At 48.2% G+C, this 27,480-nt stretch overlaps 1 protein-coding gene across 3 annotated transcripts in view; it reads left to right on the top strand.

Annotated features, from left to right (window-relative positions):
- Window positions 1-938: 938 nt before the first annotated feature.
- The window catches only part of ZNF423 (zinc finger protein 423), a 262,152-nt gene continuing 235,610 nt past the window's right edge, over window positions 939-27,480 (top strand). For 2 of the 3 annotated variants that reach the window (XM_058845965.1, XM_058845963.1), the window contains exons 1-2: window positions 942-996; window positions 9,104-9,194. In XM_058845965.1, coding sequence (XP_058701948.1) covers window positions 9,122-9,194 — 73 coding nt within the window. In that variant the 5' untranslated portion in view covers window positions 942-996; window positions 9,104-9,121. Of the gene's footprint in view, window positions 997-9,103; window positions 9,195-27,480 lie in introns of all 3 variants that reach the window. The other variant, XR_009278371.1, reaches the window with a different exon arrangement.

Genomic DNA, 27,480 nt, shown 5'->3' with positions numbered 1-27,480 from the left:
GAAGGAAGGGAAGGGAAGGAAGGAAGGGAAGGAAAGGAAAGGGAAAGGAAAGGAAAGGAAAGGAAAGGAAAGGAAAGGAAAGGGAAAGGAAGGAAAGGAAGAAAGGAAAGAAAGGAAAGGAAAGGAAAGGAAAGGAAAGGAAAGGAAAGGAAAGGAAAGGAAAGGAAAGGAAGTTGTTTGGATGTGATAAGAGTGTTACATAGTACCTTGGCAGAGAAAAGAAAAGTAACTGGGAAGTTTTTTAGCCTTCCTGACAATGAAACAATGTGCCTCAAGTTCCAGGGCTAGATCTATTAAATCAGGGACTACTCTTTTTACTGTTTTGGTTTTTTTTTTCTTTCTTCTTGTCCTTGTTAGGTCTTGCCGAAACCACTGTTGATAAGGAAATGTTTCTCTGATGCTTTTTCCATAGTTTTTAACTCTAAGGGGTTAAGTTCTTTTGAGACGTCACCTGGCTGAATGGGCAGAGTATGTAATCAGATAATCTAACGGAGCTGGGCTCAGGGCCCCGGCAAGAGCCGGAGGGGTCACCAGTGGCTCCCGCCTGTCCAGCTGGGATTGCCGCACGTTTCCTGAGCTCGCTGAACGGTTCCTTCAGTGCTTTATTTTCTGCAGCGCGAGTCTTTCCTTCAAAGGGATGCCATATGCCTGGAGTCCTCAAACTGTGACGTAGGGGAGGAGGGAAAGGGAAAACCGCTCTTGACATAAACTGCTCCGCCACTTTTTGAGTGGCTCGCACACGAATATACCTGTGCGCTCTGCTTCCTCTGGAGCCCTGCTCGCGGGACCCCCACTATCAGCTCTCCAGCTTTGTGGGAAAGGGCCGTGAGGGTTAGGAAAGTTGGGATTTAAAACGAGCGGAAGATGCTAGTGGGTCCTTAGGACAAGCGGGGCTGTTTGGGAAGTTTTTGATAGGCGTTGCCAGGCGGGAGCAGCGCTCGGTGGGCCCCGCTTGGTTTCAGGGCTTTGGCAGAGCCCGGAGGCGCGCACTTGCAGGTAAAGACAAAATCTACAGGAAACCCAGAGAATGCCCGTGCCCGCGGACTGAATGCTCTGCAGAGCCCGCGGGTGCCGCCCCGGGGAGGGGGAAGTGCCCCTGCATCAGGACGGAGAGGAGAAGGGCGCTCCCCGAGCCTCCATCCCGGGGCGGTGCCGGTGTCCGCAGGGTCCCTGCCCAGGGCCCCGCGCCGCGCTCCGCCGCTGCCGCCCGTGCCCGCCAGGGGGCAGCGGCACACCGGGCAGCGGCGGGGCGGGGGCCCCGGCCCGGGCTGCAACCGCGGCCGGGCCTTTCCCGGTGGAACCGCGCCGCGGCCGGGCCTTTCCCGGCTGGAACCGCGCCGCGGCCGGGCCTTTCCCGGCTGGAACCGCGCCGCGGCCCGGGCCTTTCCCGGCTGGAATACTCGCAGGGAGCCCCGGCCTTTCCCGGCTGGAATGCTCGCAGGGAGCCCCGGCCTTTCCCGGCTGGAACCGCGCCGCGGCCCCGGCCTTCCCCGGCTGGAATGTTCGCAGGGAGCCCGGGCTTTTCCCAGCTGGAATGTTCGCAGAGAGACTAGGCCTTTCCCGGCTGGAGTGTTCGCAGGGAGACCAGGCCTTTCCCGGCTGGAATGCTCGCAGGGAGACCAGGCCTTTCCCGGCTGGAATGTTCGCAGGGAGCCCGGGCTTTTCCCGGCTGGAATGCTCGCAGGGAGATCAGGCCTTTCCCGGCTGGAATGCTCGCAGGGGGCCCGGGCCATGCGGGGTGCCAGGGCCGCAGGGAGCAAGGGCAAGGCAGGCTCAGCAAGAGCCCTGCCAGGGAGCGGGGAGCGGTCAGCAGGATCCTGGCGCTGCAGGACACATTTGGCCTCTGCGAGCCATCGGAAAAGAAAGGAGCGGGGGAAGAGCAAGGAAAGGAATTAAAATAATGCATCTAAGCATTGTTTGGCTCGGTTGGAATGGTTCTCATATAGGTTGGGATGCTTATGCCAGTAAAACATGATGGAAAGGCTGTATTATTTCCCTGCTATCCATCTGTACCAGTACCGTATCCTATGGTATTTTTAACCGTTCCCTATGGAGCCTGCTGTGGCTGATGATTATAGAAAGAACAGAAAGGAAAAACAGAGCTGCATAACAGAGGACTTCCTTCCCCAGGCTGAGGGCTATCCCGCACAGTCCTTTCCGGATCCTGGCAGCATCAATCAGAGCAGCTGGGGCTGTGTGTCGGGGGCGATGGGCGGGAGCTGCAGCCCAGGGCCGGGCACAGCGAGGGCTTTGTGCGGCTGCACTGCCAGCTCGGCCCGCGCTTCCTCACAAGAGCGCAGCCACGAGGCTGAGGAAATCACCAACATCACTTGATTAAACTGGAATTTTGATTTAAAGTTGTTTTATTTGGGGAAAATCAAAGGTGGTCTTCTGTTTCTGCATCTGTGCTCCAACTGTTCTGCAACTGAGAGCTTGTGGAGATGAACTTGAAAGCAGAGGGGCAGAAAGTTGTTTCTGGGTTGCAGTTTCCTTGTTCGACTTGCTACCTGGAGCATTTATATAAGAGCATGTAACAAAATTAAAAGCTTGCTTTAAAAGATGGAAATTTCTATTTAAACATCAAATTAGATTTGGGTGAGAAATGGATACTCTTTGTTAGCTACCTCTGAGCTTTAAAAACAAGGAAACAAAACTGCCCCAAAATTAAAAACAAACTCCCCTGGCTCTGCCCACTACTCCAGCCTGTCCCAGAGGGATGACTTCAGTGTTTAGGGGCAGTGGGAGTGACGGGCGGATAACCTGGAGCACTCCACCTCCTGTGCAGGAAGCCCTGTGCCTCCCTAAAAGATACAGATCATGTTAAAAATGGTGTGTTGCTTTGATTTGCTATGATAACATGTAGCAAATGCAGACTGGCTCATTTATTAAGAGTTTCCTCAATATGCTGTTGAAAGATTTCATAAATGCAACAGCACTTAAAAAGCTGTTTTTCTCCAAAATTCCCCGAATAAAAACACCCTCTTGGCACACTGGGTTCTCTCCTGTCTTCCCACAGTGGCAAAGCAGGTTTGAAAACTCCTTGCTCACAAGCCTCAAATGGGACTCTGAAGGAAAGAGTTTAATTTCATTTTTTGATGTGGGAAGATAACAAAATTAGTATAATTGTTCTCTGCAGGACAAGTGCTGTGCAGGCCAGCCAGCCACACAGTGCTAAGCTCTGTGCAGCAGAGCAAGGTGCCCTGGCTGCTGCTATTTTGTACACCTCTCCAATTATTCTTGATGATTTTTGGAATTAAACTGATCCCCTTTATTATTTTATTGGAGAACTGAGAAGTATTCAGAGAAGCACACTTGCTCGTTTCTCCACAGGGTGGAGCATGGCTGTGTCAAGGAGGTCACCTGGCTCAGGGGTGCACCAGGGCTGCTGGGGACATTAACACATCAGCAGCCCCTCAGCAAAGGGCCTGGAGCTGCACCACAGCCCCATGAAGGCAGGAGCTCCTGTGCTGCTTATGTACCATGTGCTGGCCTGGGCAGGGTGGCTCATGCCAATGTCCTGGGCCTGTCTGCCCTGGAAAAATGCAACCCCTCAGAAGTGGAATAGTAATCCTTTGTCACACACTGGTGTGCAAAGTCACCTCCCATGCTCAGGCACAAACTGAATTACCTGATTAATGTTAGTCTTCATCTGTACTTTCAGGCTGGGCTAATTTTAGAGCTTGGAATAAGGTTGATAATGGATTTGGTTGGTCAGAAATAGCTATTCTGCTTTGAATACACCGAGCTGGATGGAGATGAATTTCCCCACAGAGTCAAGTTGTTGAAGCTAAGTGGGTTTTGCCCACATAGTGTCATCTGCAATTAGCCACCAGGGCAGGGTCCCTCTCAGAGATGGGCACTGGGCACAGCTGGGCTCCTCAGCATACGTGAGGCCCCATCCCATTCAGAAAGAGACAGGAGGCTCTGGCAGTCATCCTAACCTGCCTGCCAGTCCCAGCCTTTCCCTGTGGGATGGGGTACCTCGGCCCCTCAATGACAGAGCTACAAGCTCCCTGGAGGCAGAGGCTGGTTTTGGTACTGTTTACTCGTGGTATCTCACAGGTGACACTTCACTGTCTGTTTTGCTGGTTTCTGTTTGAAAATAAGTTGCTGTGTCAAAAAATTGATGCAGACACCTGGAATGTTTTGGTGAATGACGAGGCTTGGAAGGCACATTTGTCCATGAATGAAGGTGGATAGAAATTCCCTTATAATCTCTTCCCAGTGCATTTGCGTTTGTGAGCCCCTTCCACATCTGCCTGTCCCCACTGCAGTGCTGTGGGTCATGGTTATGCTGCTGTCACATGGGCCTGTGACAGTGCACTGTCACTAGGAAGGTACCACAGCCACCCAAGCCAGCACACAGGGCTGTGTGGAGACATTGGTATTTCAGGGAAGTCCTGAAAATAATTAAAATTCCATCTGGTCTCTTCATTAAGAAAAATACTTCCAAAGAGAAATGGGATGCCAAAAGGAGGAAATACCCCTTCTCAAGTTTGAGAACCCTCTCTGTGGGGCCCTCCTTTCATACTGCAAAGCACCTGCCCAGTGGGGATGTGTCCATATCCCCACCACACAGTGTGCCCCTTTCCCATGCCCACTCTGACTCCCAGGCTGATGGAAACATTGGAGGTGAGATTTCAATATTGAGGTTCAATGTGAATGAATGGCATGGATGTTGTTTCATGAAGAAATTGTTTGAGAGCAAATTGCTGTGGATCAATGTAATCTAATTCCTTTGCTTCTGTGATCTAAATACCTGCTTTAATAATTTATTAAGGGGGAGCGTCTAATGGGCAGGAGGGAAATTATAAAGGGTGGTTTAACAGAAAGTGGTATAGGGCAATAAAATATTGAAGTCAGTCATTAAAAGGTGGGTGATGTCAAAGTAGTTAAAGGTGGGAGGAGAGAGGGAAAGTAAAACAGGCTTTGAGTGTTGTGCAAGAAGCCCTACAGGACTATTAGAAAGTCTGGTGGGTATGAGGTTTGTTCTGTGCATTTCCATAGACCCTAAGGGCATGGGCGAGGCTAAAGGGTCTTTCATCTCTGAATTAGATTTTAAACATAAAACTGAGGAGATACTATAGGAGGTTTCTGGTTCTCAAAATTCACTGCTCTTTTCTCCTCTGCTATGAGCTTAGTTCACAGAAAGGGTTTGTTATGGCTTGAGCTGCTGGACTTGGGGCAGAGAACCCCTAAAGCAGCCTTGCAGGCAGCTTGGTCCTGTTGGGGGACTCAGGTGCACAGAGCCATCCAGATGCCACTGTGTCAGCCATCGTCCTTTTCCTCTTGTTGTATGGCCTATTTATGGAGGAAAGTAAAAGCACACAAAAGCTGTTCTGAGGTACTTTTGAAGGGAAACATCCTCACTGCTCACACAGTCCACAGAGAGTGAGAGGACTGAAGCTGCACAGCAGTGACAGTATTTGGGGCAAAAATAGCACCAGGAGGTACAAGGAGGATTTAATTGCACTGAAAGTTCAGCAGATCTTGTTCAGTTGCTTGAATGTAAGTATTCAGCTGAGTCTCACCAGAATCATAGAGTGTGGTACATTCTACTTCTTTCTGAATGTTATTTTCTGTACTTATGGGGGTCCTTACACAAACGGACACACAGGGAATGTGGGTTCTGCTCACACCATGCCTTTGAATTTGCTTGTGTGAAAGCTTTTAGTATGGACATCACATGGACATGATCTGGTAAACAGCAAGAATGGAGGCTTGGGGGAGAGGGTGGAATTTTTTGCCTTATTATGTCTTTAAATACCTTATAATGTGCTATTTAGGTTCCTGGACATAATTCTGCATTAAATAGAATGCAATAAGAAGGTCTTACCTGGGCCTTGCTCTGCCTTTCAGGCAAGGACTTGTCCAAGACACCACTTTGATTTTCTGCCACACTGGAAATTCTTCCTTAAAGCTCTGAGGATGTTTCTGAGCTGCAGGGTCCTGGTGACAGTCCTGAGGCTTGTGAGGGCTCAAACAGGCTGATCATGGAGGGCTAAAAAAATGCTGTGAAGAATTAATTATTTGCTTCATGTATCCTTGATTTTGCCCCCAATAACAATAATCGTAGGAAATTGTAATTTGCATTGATTTTCTATATATTTATTTTTTTTTCAGTTTACTCTGCAGAAAAGCATCATTTGATGTCTTATACAATTCTGGATCCTGGCTGTATTCTGTGATCTCTTAGTGTATTTCTTTTGCTATTAATAGTACCTACTGATTTGTATGTAGTAAGTGATTTAGCCAAAACTACTTGGAGGCCAAATTTTCTAGGGACTTCTTGTGGTTTTACAGTATCATTACTAAAGGGATGAATTTCAAATACATTCAAGTTTGTTTAATATTTAGCAATCTGAAGTCAATGTAAGCATTGCTTCTAGCGTGCCTGCTCTAAATGGTCAATGTGCATTAGGAAAGGTTTGTATCCATGACATTGGTTCAACAGAAAAGCACCGAAATAAATAAATGCAACGGTAACACTTTGCCAAACTGTGTTCCAGACAAAATCCTTCCCCCCACTTTCATTCACCTCTAATTCTGACTGACCCCTCCCCTCTCCCCCCTTTTGCCAAGCTTTCATTCCTTCATTTATGTGGTGCTCCGGAGCTGTTGGTTGGAGGAGCTCCACAATGGGGACAGGAGTCGGGACAGAGCGGCTGACAGGAGTAATGGCTTTGCTTTGTACGTCTGTCATCTAATGCTTAACTAATGCAGAATTACTGTCAGCCTCCCGTGGAGCTCACTTTCCTCTCCACCTGAATGCCTAATGACTCCGTGGCAAGGAATTTGAAATAAACACTTAATGGCTGGACATTTAGAAAATTAGGGAAGTAGGCGAATTTTGTCAGGTTATTGTCTCGCCAGGTCTCTCTGCCCCGTGGCAGGTGTGGGACAGGAGACACTGCAAACCCTCACGGTGCAGGCGGTCCCTGGGCATCCCTCACTGGGATGCAGCGCTGCCTGGGACACCAGCAGCCACTAATGCCTGAGGCTTTCTGCTCCGCTTGGGGCCGACTTCCCCTGAAGGGGTGCTGTGCTCGCAGGAATCTGTCCCCGATGCCAAGCCCCTCGCTGGCAGCCGCGTCCCTCAGCAGTGCTGGTGCGTGGGACTTCTCCTGGGCTGCAGTGCACCCTGGAGCCGCCGCGATGCTTCGCCCCAGAGAGCGGAGCAGTCCCTGCTGAGCTCTTGTCGCTCAGTTTGCAAACCCCTCTGGAACCATGTGGGAGGAAATATGTTTTCTAAATGGCAGTCATTACCAGCTAATGGGAATGTTAGCAAACGGGGAGAGCTTGGAGACGCGGGGGTGGTCGAGTGGGGGCCAGCAGGAGGGCTGTGCCACCACAGGGGCTTGGCAGGATGCGGGGGTTTGCTATGGGCAGGCCCAAGACAGCCAGTGCCTCCAAAAATGACCTCTGGACCTGGTGAACTACAGCTTGGTAGGATGGAGGCAAACCCAGGTGGCATCTCCTTGTTGTCAGGATTGTGTTCCCACTCCTCAGTGTCTGTTCCCTCCCACAGAGGGGCCCAATGGTTTATAGGAGCATATGAGTATTTCCATGCTGCTTTCTGACAAAGTGGTCTGGGTTAGCTTTCTTCAATTTTGGCTCAACTCTGCTCAGCTCTGTAGTGTTCTGCAGCCTGTCCCAGCAGCACGGTGACAGCTGAAGCCAGCTGTGCTTCCTAGAGATACTGCTGGGATCAGAGGTGGTTCTTTGCCCAAGGTCCAGTCCTCCAGGGGTCTCTCTGGAATCTGCACCAAAATCCTAGGTTGTGCATTTCTACCTGCCTTGTCTGTCATCAGAGACATTTGGAAAACAGCCTTGACCTCCCTGCTTTGGGCAGGAAGCGTTGATATACACAAAGTTGTGGAGGTGGAAATCTTTCCAGCAGTGCTGTTAAAAAAGTTACACATCACCTTCTTCAGTGAGCTGAGGATCCTGCTTTCACATGTGGTGCAATAGCTGTGTTAGATCACAACTGAAGAAAATTGGCTGGGCTGAGATACGTGCTGTGAGTGGGCAGTTGTGAGCTCCTCAGCACAAGGATGGGACCACCCTGCCATGTGGGAAGTTGTTTTCTGACCCCAATGGTCAAATTTGAATTTGTTGTTAGTTTTTTTCCCCTATACTAATTTCAGCTAGCAGAAAATATTCAGGAGAATAATTGGGTTGAAAAAATTTAAATCTACCACAATTTCTCAGTACAACCACCAGGGAAAATACATTGCACATACAAATATCAAACGAGGTTTTAAAAACAAGCAGTGTCAGAAGTGATTGGTGTTTAGGCTTTGAAATAGTGCATGAATCTTGTATTTAAAAACTCAAACATGAGCCACAAGCACAGTGTGAAGGCTGGGGCTGCTGGGCAGTGTTGTCCTTGGGAGTCCAGCCAGTGTGGCCATGCCCTTCCCTGTGCTGCCACAGGTCACAGGTGCCTTTGATCCATGTATGCTGTGTTATATCCACGCTGCCTCTCAAAGGGTATGGCTGTAAGGTGATGTGCAGCCCTGGGGAGGAGATGCCTGAGCTGGCTCCAGTTCCCAGCAGTGCCCTGGGGGTCAGGCAGATCTTCACACTGGCTTGTTAATAACCAGACATAGAGCAAGTCCTCGATGCTGGGATTTAATATGGGCTGCAGTTATTAATGCATCTGAAAAATGGAAACCACAAGTGAGATGCCATCTCCAAGTTGCACTAATGGAAGGATTGTTCCATTTTACTTAGCACAAGCCATTAAAACAGCTTTCAACAAATAGCCTGTGCATAAGGAAATCTAGGAAGCAACTGGTCACTGAACCTTGGTGTTTGTTCACTCACTTGTTTGCTAAGATAATAAAAAATATGCTTCATTAATTAGGATCATTAGTTTAATAAGGACCTACCACATTTGAAAACATATTTGAAAGCTATTTCTGAAGGCTGTGCCTTTCAAGAACGTGTTGCACATGTTATCTGCCCAGAGTGCCTTGAGGCTGGTACCAGACAGCCAGGTCTGCATACCTGAACTCACACCATTGCTGTAGTGACAAATTGCAAAGCCACTGATTTGTCATGCACTTCTGGTTTCTTTCTCTCCACTGTTCTAATCCAGGCTCTCTGATGTGAGCTGATGTCTCAAGGCTCCTTTGCAGATCATGGCAACTGCTTGCTGTACCCAGACCTGCTAATGTGTCCACAGCAGGGTGAGTACTTTGGGTTGGACTGAGTGCAGTTTGTGTATCTTTATTCCTTGTGCCACACCACTGTTCTTATGGCTGACGCTTAAACTGAGTTTAAAAAATAAACAAAAGCCAGGAGATAAGGATGGGGTTAGGCAAGTTTTCTGTGCATCCATAACTGTCCCACAGACTGCTGGAAATCAGCATATTTGCCACCCTGTTCCTCAGGCCCTAGGAAATGCTTGGTGACCTGGTAGAACTTTGCCATGCAGGTTATTTTTGTCTTCATGCATTTCCAAAGAAGGTAACTCAAACTGCTCTGGGAAAGAGTCCTAGGTCTCAGTGCAGACAAACTTGCACGAAGTTCCCAGGGCCCAACTACTTTGAATTCATGGGTCCAAACCACCAAATTTCTCAGCTTTAGAGCTGTGTCTCCTGTAACCTGCCAGTGCAGCAGAAATAGGAAGTCTTACCCAGCACATTCCTCCTGCCATGAAAGCTGCTTGCTTTTTGCCCTGGAAATCCTCGAAGTACCACAGAAACAGTGTTTTGGGAATCCAAATTATTGTATCATGTTGATTCCAAATCCAGTTTACCCCCTTAAGTGGTAAAGGATGTTTTTTCTTAACTGCAGCTGTTGTGAGCCAGCTTGACAGTCAGGCTGGAGCAGTTCCTTTCCAGGGATTACCATTGGTAGCTGAGATTTTGCCAGTCAAACAGGGCCTTCAGAGGCAGCTACAGCAATGCAGCTGAGACATGCATATCTGCAACCAAGGTCAGTGTGGCCACAGAGACTCTGCTCCCCAACATTTCTGCATGACTGACTCACTTTGTGTCACTGGGTTGAGTTACACAGGGTCTGTTGCTGGGTAGGACAAGGAGACACTTGTTATGTGTTGGTCAGTCATGCCCTGTACCGGATTCTACCATTTCTGAATAAAAGGAAATTGACCTTATGTTTAGACAGTGTCCTTAGAAAAACTTATTTCCACCTCATGGCAATCACAGTGACGCCCCAGGCTTCCACTCTTGGGTCTTCTAAAGCTGTACAAAATGAAGGAGTGTTTGCTCAGCTCTTCCAGGGCTCCTGCACTTCTGCCAAGAAGTGACAAACATGGTATGCTTATCTAGCCACGTCCAGCTGTCAAATGAATTAATTGGTCACCCCAATCCTTTACAGGGTTTAGATGTCTCCTTCAAACAGCCACTTCCACATTCCATCAATGTGTTCCCCACAGCACCATCACCTGCCTCAAAGGCACAGCTTTAATTGTTTTGTTAAATTTGATGCACAGTTTGTAGAATCCATAATCTCTTGTACATGATCCCTTTTGTAGGGGAGGCTCCACACAGGCTCATTCGTGTAGTTCCAGCAGACCTAAAAAGTCAATCTTCACCTCTTCTTGGTACAGCTCCATCTGCAGAAATCAGAGCATAAACGCAGAGAGAGAAAGGGCAGCAACAACAAGAGCAGAAGAAAGCAGTGTGCCTGGGAGAGGGATATGAGGAGTAAAAGAGAGAATTGTCTTTGATGTATTCGTTTCCTCTTATTAGTATCCATCTAGTGGTGCTCAGGCTGAGATAGCTGACCTGTCCAAAAGTTAGTGATCCACACACAATCCACTCCCAATAGTGCAAAGGTACAGACATCACAGAATGAAAATAGCAGAAGTCAAGATGAAGGAGGAAACCACGGGCTGCCAGATATGAGTGGGAATAACCTAAGTTCACCCAAGTGGCAGAGGTACTATCTTAGTTTGTGGAGAGTGAGGGGAAAAAATGTCTTAACAATCTCATTCTCCCACCTATAAGCACATCTCTTCTGTTTTCTATGCTGCCACTGATAAAGACTGCCCATGCTTGAAAAGACCTGGCAGGGTACAAGGTCAACCTTACACAATTTCCTCTAATTGTGTGGGTCTGGCTGACCTCCTTATTCCAGTACAAGGAGGGATAACGGCAGGCAGAGATGACAAGGGAAAAAGACAGCCAAAACTTTTTCTGTCCCTGTGTCAAGAGATTTCCTACGATCACAGTGTGCAATTTCCATAAAACAGGCTCTGGGTGTGCTGGTGGCTGGCTCCTCCCTCGGGCTGCCAGGGACTGCAGCCTGTCCGCACTGCCCACGCGAAGCACGGCAGGAGGCACAGGGCATTGCACACCCAAATTAGCCCAGCCCGCCTGGAGCACATGGCAAGCTTAGGTTTACCCCACTCTTGGCTTTCTGTTCCTCTGCCAAGGCATTGGGCTGTTCTGCAGAATAGAAAAAGGGGGGAAATACACCTGTGTGCTGTGAGCAAGCCCTGCACTCTGCTGCGTAATTGCCTCCTTCAGCTGCAGGTCCTGGACATGCTACATGATCTTTTCTTGATTCAGAGGATGGAGTGTTGCAGAGTGTTTTGCTATTTGCAGAAGATCTGCATCATCTGCATAGGTGAAAGTGATAACTCATCCCCTGGGTGACTCACCACCCAGATATTGTGTGATGGCCCCCAGAGCATTGGCCACACCAAAGCAAAGGCGAGTGCGTCTCACAGCTCTCCACAGCAGCACTTGCACAGCTCTTCCCAGTGGGTTTCTCTAAGTCTTCCCAGTCCTGGAAGGAGGTGTGCTGGGCATTGGTACTAGCTTAAAAGTTTATTTGAATTGCTCCCTGGTGACATGGCCAGCTTTGTGTTCAGCTCAGTTGGAAAGAGTTGAGAAGAAATTTCACAGAGACAGTAAGTCAATAGGTTTAGCTTACAAGCTCATAGTATCTCTTCATAATAATCTCTTTTGACAAATGGATGTTAGTTCTCCAGAAACTTAGCTCAAGAAAGCAGAAAATGAAAACTTGCTGCAAGTTTTTATTGCCAATGCTTCAGTCCAGTCACAGGGTGACTGCACGGTCTGTCTCCTTTCTCAGCGCTTGTGTTCCTGAGGAAATGAAAATCTAATAGATGGACAGCACTAGTATATATCACTGGCTCTTAAAACTGTGGGAAATAGTATCACAGGGAATAATTATTCAGAACCACTAAAGAGTTCTGTAAAGAGGAAGTGTGTTTTTAGAAGAGATCTGTCACTGCTAGAAGAAGCTGCAGGGTGTACCCAGTAGCTCTGTGGCTGTGCTGTTCCAGGGCTGCGTTGCTAACAGCAGCAACCTGATGAGACATACTGGGGCAAGAGGGAACATGCCCTCCCCTCCTGCAGCAGGACTGCTGCCAGTGACAGCTGTGGCACCTCCTCTGCTGGCACTTGGTGGCTGGAGGTATCTGGTGCTGGGAGTCCTCTCTATCTGCTACCTGTCCATCAGGTTGCAAATGCACTTTGGAGGGTGTAAGGACTATCATCTTTGTTTCATGTTAATGTCTTGTCATTATAAGAGGAAAGGTAAAACACTGTTGATTGTCAGAGAAGCCATGTGCCTGCAATTTCCATTGACTCTTGTGGGACCTTCAGATGCTCAGCTCATTTGCAGTGGCCCTTCCCAAAACACAGGCTCATTTAAACTGTACATGCTCATGGTTTTCATTGTGTTCTTCTGGATTTTCTGCCACTCATGGCAGGTGGCCACTTGTGCTGGTGCCTGGAGTTGCTGCTGCTGGTGGCTAAGCCACACTGCTGACTTCTCCACTGGCATTGCTTAGCAGAGGTGGGGCTGTGTCTGGGGTTTTCCTCACCTTCTTCAAGCTCTTTTTCAAAGGTCTCACCTCACTCCTGCTGAAGGAAACACGATCAATTGAACCAAGAGAGGCTGGCACTGGACCCGCACCCAGCTGCTCCCTGGGCACTTGTTGCTGCCACCCTGCATCACTGGAGCTGAGGAAACCCAATCTGGTCCGTGGCTGGTGTTAATGCCATCAGTGCTGGCCTCCCAGAGCTGCTGCAAGTGAAATTAATACAGACCCCCACACAAGGAGTGAGTGTGGCTAAAAAGCCCAGGGGCTGTGTCCACCTCCAGCTCCCATGCTCTTCGTACCCCAGCACCATTGTCCTACACAGAAACCCCGATGAATTGAAATTGTGTGTGTAGGATATTCGGCCTACTGCCCATGCCTGTAGCCTGTAAGATCTTTGCCTGGTCCTACTGAGAAGATCCCAGGTCAGTTTTGCTGGAGCCATTTCAAAAGCAACCTTTAAATCTGTGCACTGCAGTGGCTGTCACAAGCGCTGGGTGAGCAGCCTGGCCGTGCCGGAGCCCTGGCTGCTGACTGCGAGTGGGAGGGTGCAGAAAAACCCCCAAATGAACAAGGGGACAGGCTGACCCTGGGCTGTCTTGACAAAGAACATTGTATCTTCTTTTCTAGCTTTTGTTTCCTGCCAAGACACGTATTGAACAGCCATCTCAAGTCATGTGAGGATGTTAGGATGTACAAAAGAGAAAAAAAATGGGAAGATGTAGTTTAATAAATAAAGTTACTGGTTGACATGCCTGCATGGTGATGATACAGCAATTTTCTGTGCCCAAGACACTACGTGATCACAGACCCCTTGGGGGTGATATACTAGGGTCAGACCTGCACCCTTCAACATAGCTCCCCTCCAGCACTTGCAAGCCACCCCAAATAAGCACAATCCCCTGATTTTTACTCCAAAGGCTCAGTGCTCATCTGCTGTGAGCTGCAGCTAATGACTCATGGTCCATGGAGAGCTTTCCAGTTGCACTGTTAAACCCTTAGGTATGCACTTAAATCTTATGTTAACAATAAAATGTGAAAATGTGCATATCCAGGTAAAGGCTTCATGGAGAATGGAAACATGAGGCTCAAAAATATCTTGACTATATAAATACTTTGTTTATTAAAAAGGTAATGTTGTATATATAATTTACCAAGGAATTTCTAGCTGCCTGTTTTCCTGAGTGTCATGACAATATCTTGGAGTAATTACTAGGTAGACGGACAGACAGACAGATTTAGCCTTAAACGTAACAGAGCTTTTTAAAGCTGGATGTAGTTTGTTACTCCCCATGCTGTGCAATCATACTTGGCTGCCCATCATGTAGGGCTTCCTGAGACACTGGGATCAGATGCTGGTACAGCACTTTAAAGGTCTATCCATGGTATGGATACCATTAAATAGTCTCACCTCAGGCTTTGCAGGGTCCAGGAGTGTGAAATTGTGGAGAATGGTGGGTATAACTGTATAAGGAAAAAGAAGAACTGATGTTGTTCTTCTTATGCATACCCAAATATTTCTAATTTTTGTTGTTTAAAAAACAGCTTATGCCCAGAAATATTCAAGATAAGAGCCACCATGCTTTTACATTTTTGGCCAACAAGGATGCAGGCTGCAGGAACCAGTAGCCCATGGCAAATAGAACCTAATTCAGAGACTGCATAAAACTACAGCTGGCTATAAATCACAAAATTTAACCTCACATCCCAACTGTCCTACATTTTCCAGGAGTGCATTATTTTTCAGTCTTACACTTACCATTCTGAAGGTTACCAGAAATTAACATGAAGTCCATTTATCCCAATGTGGTCATTACAGTTTCTATGTGTGTGCTGCCTGAAACAGCACATCAGTGATTGCCCTAACCTCTATAACCACAATTCACCATGACATGAAAGTTATGGTGACACAGAAAGTGATTTTATTTAATTCTCAGTGTACCTGAGGACTGAGGCTCGTTCCCTGTTTTGGGGAAGACAAGCCAAGAGTGAAGCAGGGCTTTATGTAGGATGGGGCTCCAGAAGGAGGGATGGCTGCTGAAGCAGTCACCCTTGTCCTACTCTTTGGGCAGGCTGTTTGCCACAGCAGCACCAGGTTTGCTTGATCTAGAAATTACAGATCACACCGGTTTACACTTCTGCCACAGGAAGCATCTGATGCTTTTATTTGGAGTAGCCACTATGGCAACTACTATTTTCTCCAGTTAATTTTAGACTCAAGAAAACCTAATTCCTTGGGGTTGCTCCCGGTGCCGCAGCCTGAGAAAGCGCAGCACCGTGTCGGTGATCTGTTTTCCACTGGGGCTGCCGCGATGTGCTGCTCCACACCGCTCCAAAAGAACTGGGGCTGCTGTAATTAATGTAGCAAAACCTCGCTTCTGGTGCCAGTTAATTCCTTATGTTTATATGGTGAAGAGTGATGAAGAATCGAACTAAAATATTCAATGTTGGAAAAAGGAAAAAAAAAATAGGAAAAACCAGAAAAATGTTGTGGGGATGAAACCAACTTCTGTGCACAGAGAAATAGGTTGAATTGGCAGGCCCGAGGTGTGGGGCAGTGGCTGGGAAGGGCTTGGGGAAAGCAAGGTAAGCACTCTGGCTGTGGAGACCTCCCATCATCCATTTTCCTTGAAACAAATACAAGCATGGCAAAAATCTTGCAGTTCCATTTGCAGGGTGATGAAGGGCAAGAAATCTGCTCGCTGCAGCAGGACCCCCAACAGTCTCACCTCCCAGTTAGTTAACTGGTGTCTAAATGAGACCTGCGGGTGTAAAAAGCAGGGAGCAGGAAGGGCTGGTGATCTTCAAAACAGGTCGGTCTTAAAATATACATTTCACTATCCAGACAAAAGTGAACAATTTGCATATTTTACCTAGAATATTGTGAGTACAGTGCAGCTCCTGCTGCGAGACTTTTTCTGGCTGCTGGTATAAGGTTTCAGGCTGAATATTTCTGGATTTTCACATTCCTCTCCACATGGAGCTGCACCTTTTCAGAATCCCCCAGTAACAGCACTGATGTTTTTACATTTGTATTTAATTCATCAGGATCTTCAGGTCTCAAAACTGGACCTGAAAAAACTTTTAATTGAAGGTTAGCTAATTGCTGTCAGAAGCAACATCTACTATTTTTGTTTGAGGAACATGAAGACTGGGACTCTGTGAAGCTTAATCAGGAGAGGCAGCATGGCCCCAGTGTCACAGAAAGGTTATCAAGAGAGGAGTAATTGCATATTTCTCTTTGTGGGGAAAAACCAAAAAGTCAGTTACACTTAAATATAAGAATATGCTTAAGTTAATTTGATTTTCATAATAGATAAAGCATGATGATCATTAACCAAAGCACTTGAGCTCAGAAGAAAGCTCTCTGTGGCCTGAGGAAGGCATACACTAAGCCAATTTATGCTCTAGTTTCCCCCATCCATGGACAGCATCCTCCTCTGGAGCCACCTGGGCTTTTGGGGAGACTGTCTCCCTTCCCTGGGGGATTGGTCCCACCCACATGAATGTTTTCTAATTCTCTTCAGCCCAAATGGGTCACGTTAGGGCAGATCAGTATGAACCCATCTGCCTGTGAGCTGATGCAGGGACCCCAGAGGGGTAACTGGCAGCCATGTGGAGGGGGAGGATGCTGGACATTGGTGTGTTCAGCAGATGATGCCCTAATTCAGTTTCCAAACAGTGTTTTGCATTTAGGTTATGCTGACAGGGAGTACCCTGCAGCTAAGCAGGGAAAAATCTGCAGATTTGCATGCTTGGGGGTTTGCACCAGTTTCTCTTCAGCCCTGTATAAGCCGTGCAAGTGAAACTGGGCTGCAGGTTCTGCAGGCAGGCAAAGCTCAAATGATTTGCCAGGCCAGCAGAGGCATAGCTGAACCCAGGCATCCCCTGCCTCGTGGGCAGCTGGTACCCACAGCCTGGCTCTGTGCAAACTGTCCTTGTGATGTGCTCCCCACTGATGGGTGCTTGGCTTCCTCGCTGCCACAGCCAGCTCATTTTTTCTGGGAAGGAGAGCAGAGCTGCTCTCCTGTGTGCTACTTAGGAGGACCTCCCATGCCCCAGATACATCAAAGTGTATAACATTATCTCCTCATGGAAACGCTGGGATTCTGCTTCAGGAGTTTGCAATGTTGGGGAGGTTTCTCACTTGGAGAGCAGGACCCGAGGGTGCCAGTGATGTGGGCAGTGGCAGCAGGCAGCTGAAGGATGTGGCACCTGCAGGAAGCAGAGACCTGCCAGGAGTTTAAATTGGATATCCCTGCCAGGAGCCCTGTGGCACCGGGCACTGGGAGGTCTCCGCTGGTGTTAATCTCACTCGCGTCTTCCTGCTGCGCTCCCTCCAGGGATGTGCTTGTAATGGGGTTGGAGGGTGCCAGCAGTGCATAAGAGTGACAGACAAGCTGTTACATTGTTATATTTTGCTACCTATCATTTTAATGTCACTTTTAATGTATGAATTATACCCCCATTGTGTGTAATTATATTTCTCCTCCCAACCCTGCTCAAGGAACAATGAGAAGATGGAGCTGTTAATATTAAAAACAGCACATCTCTCTCAAAAAAAGTTAGAGGTCACACCTTAATTCCTAGTACATGAGGATAGTTAATCAAAAGATGATGGGACTAGAATGAGTATGGGGACAAAAATATCCTGCACAATTTCTTGTGGAATTTAATTAGAAAGGAAATATTAATAGCATCTGTATGTGCAACTCTGTTTTGCCTTGCAATGTGAGTAGCCTTACCTGAAGCCAGACTGATGAAAGGCCCATTGAACTTCTTTTTCTTTCCTCTTCTTTTGTATTTTTTTCCTTCCTTTAATAAAGGAAAATAATGAGCCAAAATCAATAATAATAATAATCAATAATAATAATAATAATAGCAATAGCAATAAACCCCAGCACGAATCAACTTCCTATCAGCTCTCTTTAGAATTTCTCTTTTAGGTCAAGAGATGATGCTAATCGATGAGGCATTTTGCAAAAGTTTGTGCTCTACTTGTCCCAGTAATGAACCTTCAACCTTTAATTCTCTTAGTAGCATATAGTTCCTCAATGGGAAAGTCACTGTGGGGGCCTTCATGTTGAAAAGCCAATTATTTATGCTAACTGGGGGCTTGGTACTGTTTGCCTTTGGTCCCTGGTTGCTTGGGCAGGCCTGTTCCAGGGCCACCCTGACACTGCGGGATGAGCGCTGGCTGCAGATCAGAGCTTCCAGGCCGCTTTCTTCCCAAATGAGGGACTGTGCTCCCAGGGCAGGGACCTCATTCTGCCTTCAGATTCACAGAGTATGCCTGCTGGATGGCATGACTGCAGAATGTTTCAGCAGAAATAAAGATAGCTCATTATAACAAAGAAGTGGATTTCCTTTCCACTCAAAACAGACTCAGGTTTTTAATACCCTTTTTCATTAATTTTCTCACAAAATGAGAAAAAATTGAATTTAGTCAGTGTCTTGCAACTTGATTTCAATTATGAGATCACAAAGCAGACTCCGTTTTTTAATGAATTAAGAAATTAAGGCTTTGTTAATTGAATTCGCCATGGCATGTAAAATGCTTTGTTCAGATAAAAACTGCAACAAAAATGCGAAGCATTTTCTTATGGTTATTTTATTTGCTTTCCTTTTGTGGTTGCCACACAGGTGGGCTGGAGGCTGGCTGGGGGCCACAGGCAGAGGATGGCCTAGCTGTGCCTGGTGCTGGGGTGCAGGTTTGCAGCTCTGCTGAGTTGTAATGGGAGATGTGGACCACAGGGAGGTGAGAGAGTGTGAGGAGGAAGCCAGCACTAAATAGGATAGGTCATCCCTTGTGGTCACACATCTTGTTCCCAAGTGTGCTTCAATGAATGCTGTATATGAGGCTAACAGTCCATTCTTCGAGTACCTCTTTCTTTTTTTATTTTTTATTTTTTTTTACTGTTTAGCAATCCTGATGCTAAAGGAGATCAGGCACATAAGCCAACTTAAATTTCATCCTTAGTCCCCAAGCACACTCTGTTGCTGGTGCCAGAGACCGAGTGAGGCCAACCCCACTGTGCCATTTCCTTTTAGTTGGGTCCAGGAACTTGTCCAGTGGTTTTAAAACAACAGAAAGTGTGCTCAGGTGTCCCCTAGGACACCTCTGCCCAACACAAATGCTTTAAATTGTCCTTCTGCTTCTTCAGGTCATTGTTGTGTTTTCAGAAATACTCCTTTTCTTAGGAGAATGAATGACCTGCACAGCCCATGGAGCCTTCCTGTGGCAGCACGCGTTCCTCAAAGAGCACAGACCAGACAGCCATGTGGAACTGCACCTCAGTGCAGCAACCACAGGGAGACAAGGTGTTTCTGCTCTCCTGACTCTCACACTGGCACAAACAAAGACCATTGCCAACCAAATCACTTGGCAAAGGCAGTTCCTTGCCCTGACATTTGCCCACTGAGGCTTTATGGCATCACAGGTGGAAAAGAAGCCAAAGTTTTTGCTGAACTGAACCATAAAGTGAAGGTGTTTCAGCAGCAGCTTCCTCCTTAGTGCTGGTGTCAGGAAGTCAAGATTCCCAGAGCAGCAGCAGTGGGATAATCCCCTCTCAGCAGGGATGGCTGGAGTGGGGAGCACGGCAGGCCACACTATTAGCAGATGCCTATTAGGAAGGGGGAGCACTTGGCTGCCTCAAAGCTTGAATTTCTACTTCCCTAGGCAAAAGAGGGTGTTATGCAAGGGATGTTTGCATTGACCTTTAAAGACAATCTCTGATAAGCATTCAGACTGTTATTTTGTAGTAGTACCCTGTTTTCCTGAAGATACTTCGGTGTGGGCTTCCAAGGAGAACTGAGATCTTATTTTATATATGACATATGCAGGATGATCTCTCATCATGTCTGGCAAGGACTTAAAAAGTATATGTGGGAGCAAGTGTCATCTGGGAATGAATGTTTAAACACAGTCCTTCTGGAATAATTTGAGTCCCTGGGCTGAGGGCCTACACTTAGATCACTGACTCAGCTGAGTGATTTTTATGATTACATGGAGCCAGGCAACATGCTAAGGGCTGAGCATCTATGTGAATAATAAATAATTCCACCATTTGCATTCCTCCAGTATGCCTGCTTTTCTAACTAATGGCCCTGCTTACCTTTTGGAGGTGGTGGAAGTCAGTGCTTTGTTTATGTCTCATCAGATGGTGGTACAAAACCAGTGAGCACATCAACCTGAGATGTTGTGCATGGCAGGGCAAGCTGTGCCTGCCACGGGACCACTGTGCTCATACAGCCACAGCAGGCTGGTACAGTCACTGGAGAAGGGGATCACAGCTCCCTGGAGTGAGCGTCCACTGCCAGCACTGCAGCAGAGAGACATTTTTGGGACAAGGAACATATGTTCCCAAAAGACTGTGATAGGATGAACTGGGATATTCTTGTGGTTTCTTGTGCTGCTGTGTCACCACAGGAGAGGTGGAAACCTGGATGGGACTGGGCATTCTTCCTTTGCAAAACCCTTTATTTCTGTAAGGAAACCAGTGGCTGTAGCATGAGTGGAGAAGAGGATGAGTATCATCTCTGTGCATGTTCAGGCACTGGGATGGCTGGCGATTGTCGAGGATTTCCAGCAACTCTTAGCTCTCAAGCTCGTGCAGGCACTTGGGCTCCAATTATAGTGATATCTTGCTCTCAGTCCAATTAAAATTTCATAATCTCTCCACCAGCTGGGGTGGACAGAGTGTACACCAGGTCAAGAAATATCTTCTAGCTACAGTACTTCTCTGGGAAGTTTTTGGCTCCACAAGGAATAGTACCTATACAGATCTGATGGAGAAGGGCTGTAAAACCGCAGAACTTGCAGCTTCCTTGCAGCCCTTTTTGCAAGCTATTTTATTCTACGTTTGGGGGCAGGAAAATTAGGCTTTGAAATATGAGTTGTAGATAAGGCTGTGAGGAAGCTTAGGATCACAGCCTTAGGTGAAAATAAAACTGTAATACATAAAGCATTAAAAAGGTGAAGTATAATGGCAGCCTCCAAAGACTTGTGAACAGCTGCAAGGCAGTCTGCCTTATTGCTGCGATTTTAACATGAATTATATGACACTAGGAAAGACCTGCTCCTGATCAGAGAAATGGCTACATGGCTGTTTGCTGCAGTACACCAAGGGCTCTATTTTAATCAGAGGTAGCTGCCATTCGGCCACCTTTTTGTTAATGGTATTATTGATTATTCGGAGCTGCTCACAAGCCTCAAAGCACTTTACAGAATTAGGGGAAGCCTCTGGAGCAGAGTTGTTGTTTGTTAGTTTGTTTTTCTTCTGCAGAGCAGTTTCGCTGCAGACCAAATCCTGAGCTCTGTAGTTAGCTCCATCTTAACGAGACCTTGCTTAGCCACAGCTTCCACTGGCTTTGGTGCTCACCCAGCAAAGGCAGTGAGTGGCTCAGACCCCATCCAGTGCAAGTGGCCAGTGCAGCCAGTGGCACAAAATGCCTGGAATTTTGTCTAATAATGCCTAATAATTAAATTCGTAAATAATACATGAATTAATTAATTTGGGTCTCACAGATGCCCATCTTTGAGTGGAGTGTGGGTCACAATTTGGGAACTGCTTGTGGGCAGAGCCAGGTAGGATGCACTGCTGCAGCCCCATGCAGAACAGGAGGTTTGAGGCATTCAGCCCAGGCATTGCTGGTGCACTTGAGCATGTTTTGATTCACCAGCCTCAGTGAAGAGAGATTCAACCCCAACAACTGCCCATGTCCCTCCCTAGAGCTTTGAATTGAGAATATGATGTGCTGGGAGATAATTTGTTCTCTGAACTTGTGCTAGAGATGCAGCTAGTGAGAGGCAAGGAGACGGGCAAGCATGACTTTTCATCAAGTAGGAAAAGTTTCAGAGCAGAAGTCGTCGCCTGCTGCGAGCAGCTTCGGGCCTGGCATGACAGCAGCGGTGCTGCTACCATCTGTTGGCGAACAGCAGAAAAGGAGCAACAATAAACCCTCAATAAATCACATCCCAGACGCGCAGGTACGCGTGGCACCATGTTGGCCGCCATCCCTCAGCGAGCACAGGAGGGTGTGCTGTGCTGTAAAGACCCCTCAGAAAAGTTGGGTCAGAAGCTGCCCTGGGGACAGTGCCGGCTGTGCTGGCACTGGTGAGCAGCAGGTGACACTCAGCCTGGGGCAGAGAGGAAGGCGGGCAGTGGGAACACAGGCAGAGAACTGCGGCAGGCTGGCAAGCAGTGGTGGCCTCCCACCTTGTTTTCCTCCAAAATCCTGTCCCTGGTGGCTCTTCTTTGGGGGAGTGGCAGTGATGGCAATGTCAGGGGGACAGCACAGCTCCTGGGCTGCAGCTTTGCCAAGGCCACCCTGTGTGCTGCGCAGCACAGGCTCTGCAGGCACAGCAGGTGTTGGGGCCAGCTAGCCCTGCAGGCTGTCTTCTCCAGGGCACAGCAGCTGTGTGGAGCAGCTCTGGCACGGTGGTGAGTTAATTCTGTATTCCCAGGGCCCTCTAGCAGAATGTCCTGGTGTGGGGGAGCCTGGCAGAGCTGCAAAGAGAGTGGGCTGAGTCACTGCAAACAATGGCTTTAAGAAAGTGATGGTATGTCTTAACATCCAAGAAATGCTTGTAGAGATCTGAACCTGTCCTTGAAGGTGCTGATAACCCCTGGCAGAAGGGTTATGGCTCTGGAGGTTTATTTTTTGTTTTAGAGGACACTCTATTTATCATTTAAAAGTGCTCTCTAAGATGGCAACCAGCCTTGACCACAGCTCATCTTCCCAGCTCCCTGTGGAGCAGGGCTCCCACAGCTACCACAGAGGTTTTCTGTGAATGTTGTAAAGCTCTTTTTGTATTTTTAATAACAAGGTGGACAATAACTCTATTTACAGGGAAATCTTCCTTTTGCAGGAGTATCATGTATGCCTCTATCTTATTTGCTGCTCTCTGTTCCTACAACCGTCTTGCAAATGGGTAATCCTTGTTCTGATTTTTTTTCTAGCAGGGATGTTTTGTTTTCCTGTTGGCTGATGCTGTCTGTTCAGTCTGTGGAGGATTAACCTATGTGCTGTTGCTAGGTGGCCTTAAGCAAAGAAATAACGCAGATCACAGACTCCTGCATTCCTACAGTATGTAACTCCCTTGTTCAGCGAGATTTTTCTTTCTCTGTTCCTCTCATGTTTTGTGTTTATGGTTGCAGAGGTATTTATTAGAAGATGCACATATAATTTGAACAAAAATAACGGACCAGAGCCCTCTAAAATGTCAGGTTTATCTGATCTTAAAATATTAGTAACATTCTTTGCCAGCTCTTTCCATAGCTTGTCTTCTGACAGTGTCTAAGCCTCTTCCATAATGTTTAGGCTTTTCTCTTCCTCATGTGAAGTCTTGGGCTCCTGAGGGATACGCAGCTCATCATCACAGCCCACAGGCACCAGGAGAAGGAGGCTCTAGTGGGGCTGGGGGTCCCTCTGAGAACACCCAGGTGTGTTAGGGTCTCATCAGGGTCAGAGCATGATGCACCTGGGCATCCCATTTTGTACAAAAAAAGAAAATAGCTAGAGCAAGGAAGAGTTCAAGGAAGAGCTGCAAAAGTGATTGCAGGGCTGATAGAATCATCCAGGGAGGGAAGATCAGAATTTTGTAGCTCAGGCATACCTTACTGCCAGGCCACTGTCTACCAGTGCCTGTCATATTTTGCAGCACTTTAATGTTTTTGCTCAAAGGACCTTTGAAGTCTCTTATGACCCAAATACAGCCTAAATCATGGAGCATTCCCCAGAGAGACATAGCAGTTATTGGCTCGGTTTGCTCCTGGTGAAACTGAGGCAGAGTGGTTCAAGAGCATTGTTTTCCTCATGACATATGCTTAAATGTGCAGTTCTCAGAGGTAACTGCACTTCTCACTTCTCATGGACACAGAGGCAGAGAGGCACTGCCCCAAGGCCACAGAATACTCACCAAAAACCCAGCCACACTTCTGTTGACTCCAGAGCCTAACTTCTGTCTCTGTTCCAGCTCCTGTCTCAGCTAGTATTGCTCTGGTCCTCTGTGCCCTGCCTTCACAGACATATTTTCTGCTAACAAAGATGGTGAGAGGGATTTGTGGTGTGGTTTCATAGCGAAACAGGACTCTGCAGCTTTCTTTCGTGTGTGCATATCTGTACTAACTTCTGACAGCATTAGAGAGGCAGTGAAATCAAAGGTATCCTGTTTCTTCAGGTGGGCAGTGGAAGAGAAGACCCTGTGAGGGTAGATGGGTGCTCTTTGCTGTGTGTCCCTGGAGAGAGCACCTGGAGTTCTGGCTCTTCCTGGGAGATTGGTGTCTGCACCTCGAGAGATAGCCATCGGAATAAGCCCATTGTATTTATCTAAGAAAGCCTTTTATCCTAACCTTTTTTTTTATCTTGTTGTTGGACAAGTAATTCCCTCTACTGACTGCTAATATCCTGGGATTTAACTTTCTTTTTTACTTTAACCCATCCTGCTATTTGAACTGCTCATAAGTAGCATTTATCAGCCCTCTTCAGATGCTGATTAGAGCTGAGCAAATACATCACCCTGAATATTTAATGACTTGGGGTTTAAATTTTTCACATATTTTCTTGAGAGTTCATTTTATAGACATTTTCTGATATGCAGTTATTCTTATATCATTTGAAATCTCCTGAAACTTCACACTGGGCTCCTAAATGAATATTTCACACCGATGCTGCACAGGGCAATTAACGACTGGCTGTGTAAAGCCCACGGTGCTGCAGACGGGTCCAGCCAGCCCCATCCATGGCCGCATGCAGCTGTGTTCTGAGTCTGCACACTCAGGTGTGCAAATGTAGGCAGCAGTCAGCACAGATATTTTCCATATCCAAAACATGTTTGCTGTTACTGTTTTGTCCATGAAGCTCAAGTATTTGACAGTAAGGAAAAGGCAGGTACAGTACAGCCCCAGGCAGAGTTGGCAAAACCCACTCCAAATTACAGAGACCTTTGTTTTGCATCACTATCAGTTGCCTGCCTCTATTTCTGATTCCCAGCTAGGAGTGATGTGACTGACGGGCCTGCCGAGTGCTTACCATGGATACGTTCCTCATTCTCAGCCTCTTGTTTTTCAGGCTGGCTCGCATGTTGAATCTGGCAGTTTGCATTAATAAAATAGGTTGGTCTGAAATGCCCACAGGACTTTTTTTCTCCTAGCACAGCGGGGTGGGGTTTTTTTGTATATACAAAGGACTCTGATGTAAAAATACATATTTCTACAAAGCTCTTCTGTTCTTCCTCCTGTGGCTCTTTAGTTTGGCGGCCCCAGCCTGGCCCCGACACTCGGTGCTGGGGGGGCCATCTGCACCCTGTGAGCTCAGCACTGCAGCCAGGATGGCTGATGTGGGAACGGCTGCACTGGGGGCCTCACACACACTGCTGGAGCTCACTGCAGTGAGGAAGGGTGAGCTGGAAGCAGGGCAGTGGCCTGGGGTTTAGAAACAGTCTAGGCCACAGCTAGCTCTGACACTTGGCAAGCCTTGGTTTGTTACCAAGTGTCACTGTGTCTCAGTGACCTGTTCTCATCCAGCTAGGCTGCCTTTACCCTGTGGTCATTAGGCAGGAGACTGCTAAAAATACCCTGAAGAGGCAAACTTCCTTGTTCACAGTGATGTTAGTAGCTCCCAGGAACTGGAGGAGCTGCAGAGTGTCTGGAAACAACCCCTGTCCCAATGCCACTGTGACCTGACATGAGCCCTGTGGTGGTGCTGGACAGGGTGCACCTGAACAGACAGAACTCCCAGGGCAGAGCAGGGGATGAGGACCCACAGGCAGGACCCATCCCAGGGCTGGTGCCACTGATCCCTGGAAGTAGAAGCCATCTTTTTCCTCCTGCCATGGCAGTGCCTGAGACAGCAGGTGACATTGCTTCCTCCAAGGGACTGGCTCCAGGCCCCACGTGTGTGTGGCCACCCAGGGCAGTGAGGCAAGTGGCCTGGAAGGAGCACCAGCCCTCCACACCATGTGTCATCCTGTGGGGGACAAACCTCCCTCTCCAAATTGCTGGACAAGAAACAAACTGCTGTGTGTTGGGAACTGTTTTAACTCCTGAGGAAATCAGGACAGTTGTTGCTACCTCCTGAAATGACTCAGCCCTGCGGTAGCCTCCAGCTGAGAGCTCTGCCAGGTGCAGATGTCTGCAAATGCCAGAAGAGTAATTGTGATAGTTTTCTAAACCTTATCTACAGACTTTAATAAATTTTGTACAAATAAGCAATCTTCCGCAGGTTGTCTTTTCTCCCCCCTTTCTTATATAGGAGAGGACCCTGTATCCAGCTAAAATTAGGAAAGTGGTAAAAACCTGGCACTATCAATGTGTAACTTGCAAAATATGAAGGCTAAGGTTTTGCAGAGGCCTGAACTTGCTGGGAATTTGTTTTCACTGAAAGTGAAGAGAAGCTTGGCATTTAGCTTCCCTAAATTCATTGGGAAACCCCAGCCTACATGCTGGATTCTTCAGGAGCATTTCACAAACTAAAAGCAGAATTGTTGATGTAATTGAAACTTCCTGAAGTTTTTGCTGGCCTGCGGTATGGGGAGTGCTCAGCTCTTGGTTATTAATGATCACACAGCAAAGAGAAGGCTCATACAAGTGTTATATCTTATTGCTATTGATTGGTTGTAAGGATATTACTTGACCAGAGTATGGTGAAATTGATTAAGTATATTAATTATTTATTACCTAGTAACTAGATATTTAATGCATCTGTACAGCTATTGTGTCTCCCTCCTCTGCATGTTGATTAACATTTTCTCCATGCAGAAGAACAAACCCGTGCAGTAAAACATCCCTTCTGACATGAAACCCAGTGGCTGTGCAATGCCGGCCCCCGGCGAGGCTGGCTCCCCTCGGGAGCCGGACCCTGCACCGAGCGGCGGAGCCGCCGCGGGGCCCCGGCACTTCAGGAGCCGCCCGCGGCCGGGGAGCGATGCGGCTCCGCAGCCTCGGCCGAGGAGCGGCCCGGGGAGCGATGCGGCTCCGCAGCCTCGGCCGAGGAGCGGCCCGGGGAGCGATGCGGCTCCGCAGCCTCGGCCGAGGAGCGGCCCGGGGAGCGGTGGCAGCGCCGTGCGTGTCGCGGCGGGCTCCGGGGCCGAGCCCGGGGCAGGCTGTCACGAACCTGAGCGGCGCGATCCGGCGGCTTTGGGTGGCGTACGGCTGCCCCGGAAAGGAGCCGTGCCCGGCGGGAGGGCCCGAGCCGCCCCTGCCGCCGCCTCCTCCTTCTCCTCCGCGCCCCCGCCTCGCCCCGCGGCGCCGCTCGCTTTCTCACAGCTCCCGCTGCTTCCCGTTCCTCCCCCGGCTCCCGTTGCTATGCCCCGCCGGGCCGGCCGCCGGCAGGAATTCGTGGCCTGTCCAGCTGCTCCCAGCGTGGCCCCGCGCCCCGGCTGTGCCGCCGTGAGCCCCTCCGAGCTGCTCGCCCGGGGCTGGGCACGGCACCAGAGCTGCGGGCTCCCAAACGCTGCACCGGGCTCCTTTCCCACGGCGGGGCTACACGGAGCTGTGTTTTTCTCTCGAGAAGACATGTCAGACCTGACGTGATGTTGTTCCCCGAGTGGCGATGGCTCCCGAGAACGGCCATCGCTTTGGGATCGCATTCCCTCGGGATCTGCGGGCAGGAGAGCTCAGCCCCGCAGCCGCCGCTGTGGCCAGCCGGAG

This window comes from Poecile atricapillus, chromosome 10 (assembly GCF_030490865.1).
Source record: "Poecile atricapillus isolate bPoeAtr1 chromosome 10, bPoeAtr1.hap1, whole genome shotgun sequence".
Classification (NCBI taxonomy): domain Eukaryota; kingdom Metazoa; phylum Chordata; class Aves; order Passeriformes; family Paridae; genus Poecile; species Poecile atricapillus.
The sequence above is the reverse complement of the archived record's forward strand: the minus strand, read 5'-3'. Positions and strand labels throughout refer to the sequence as shown.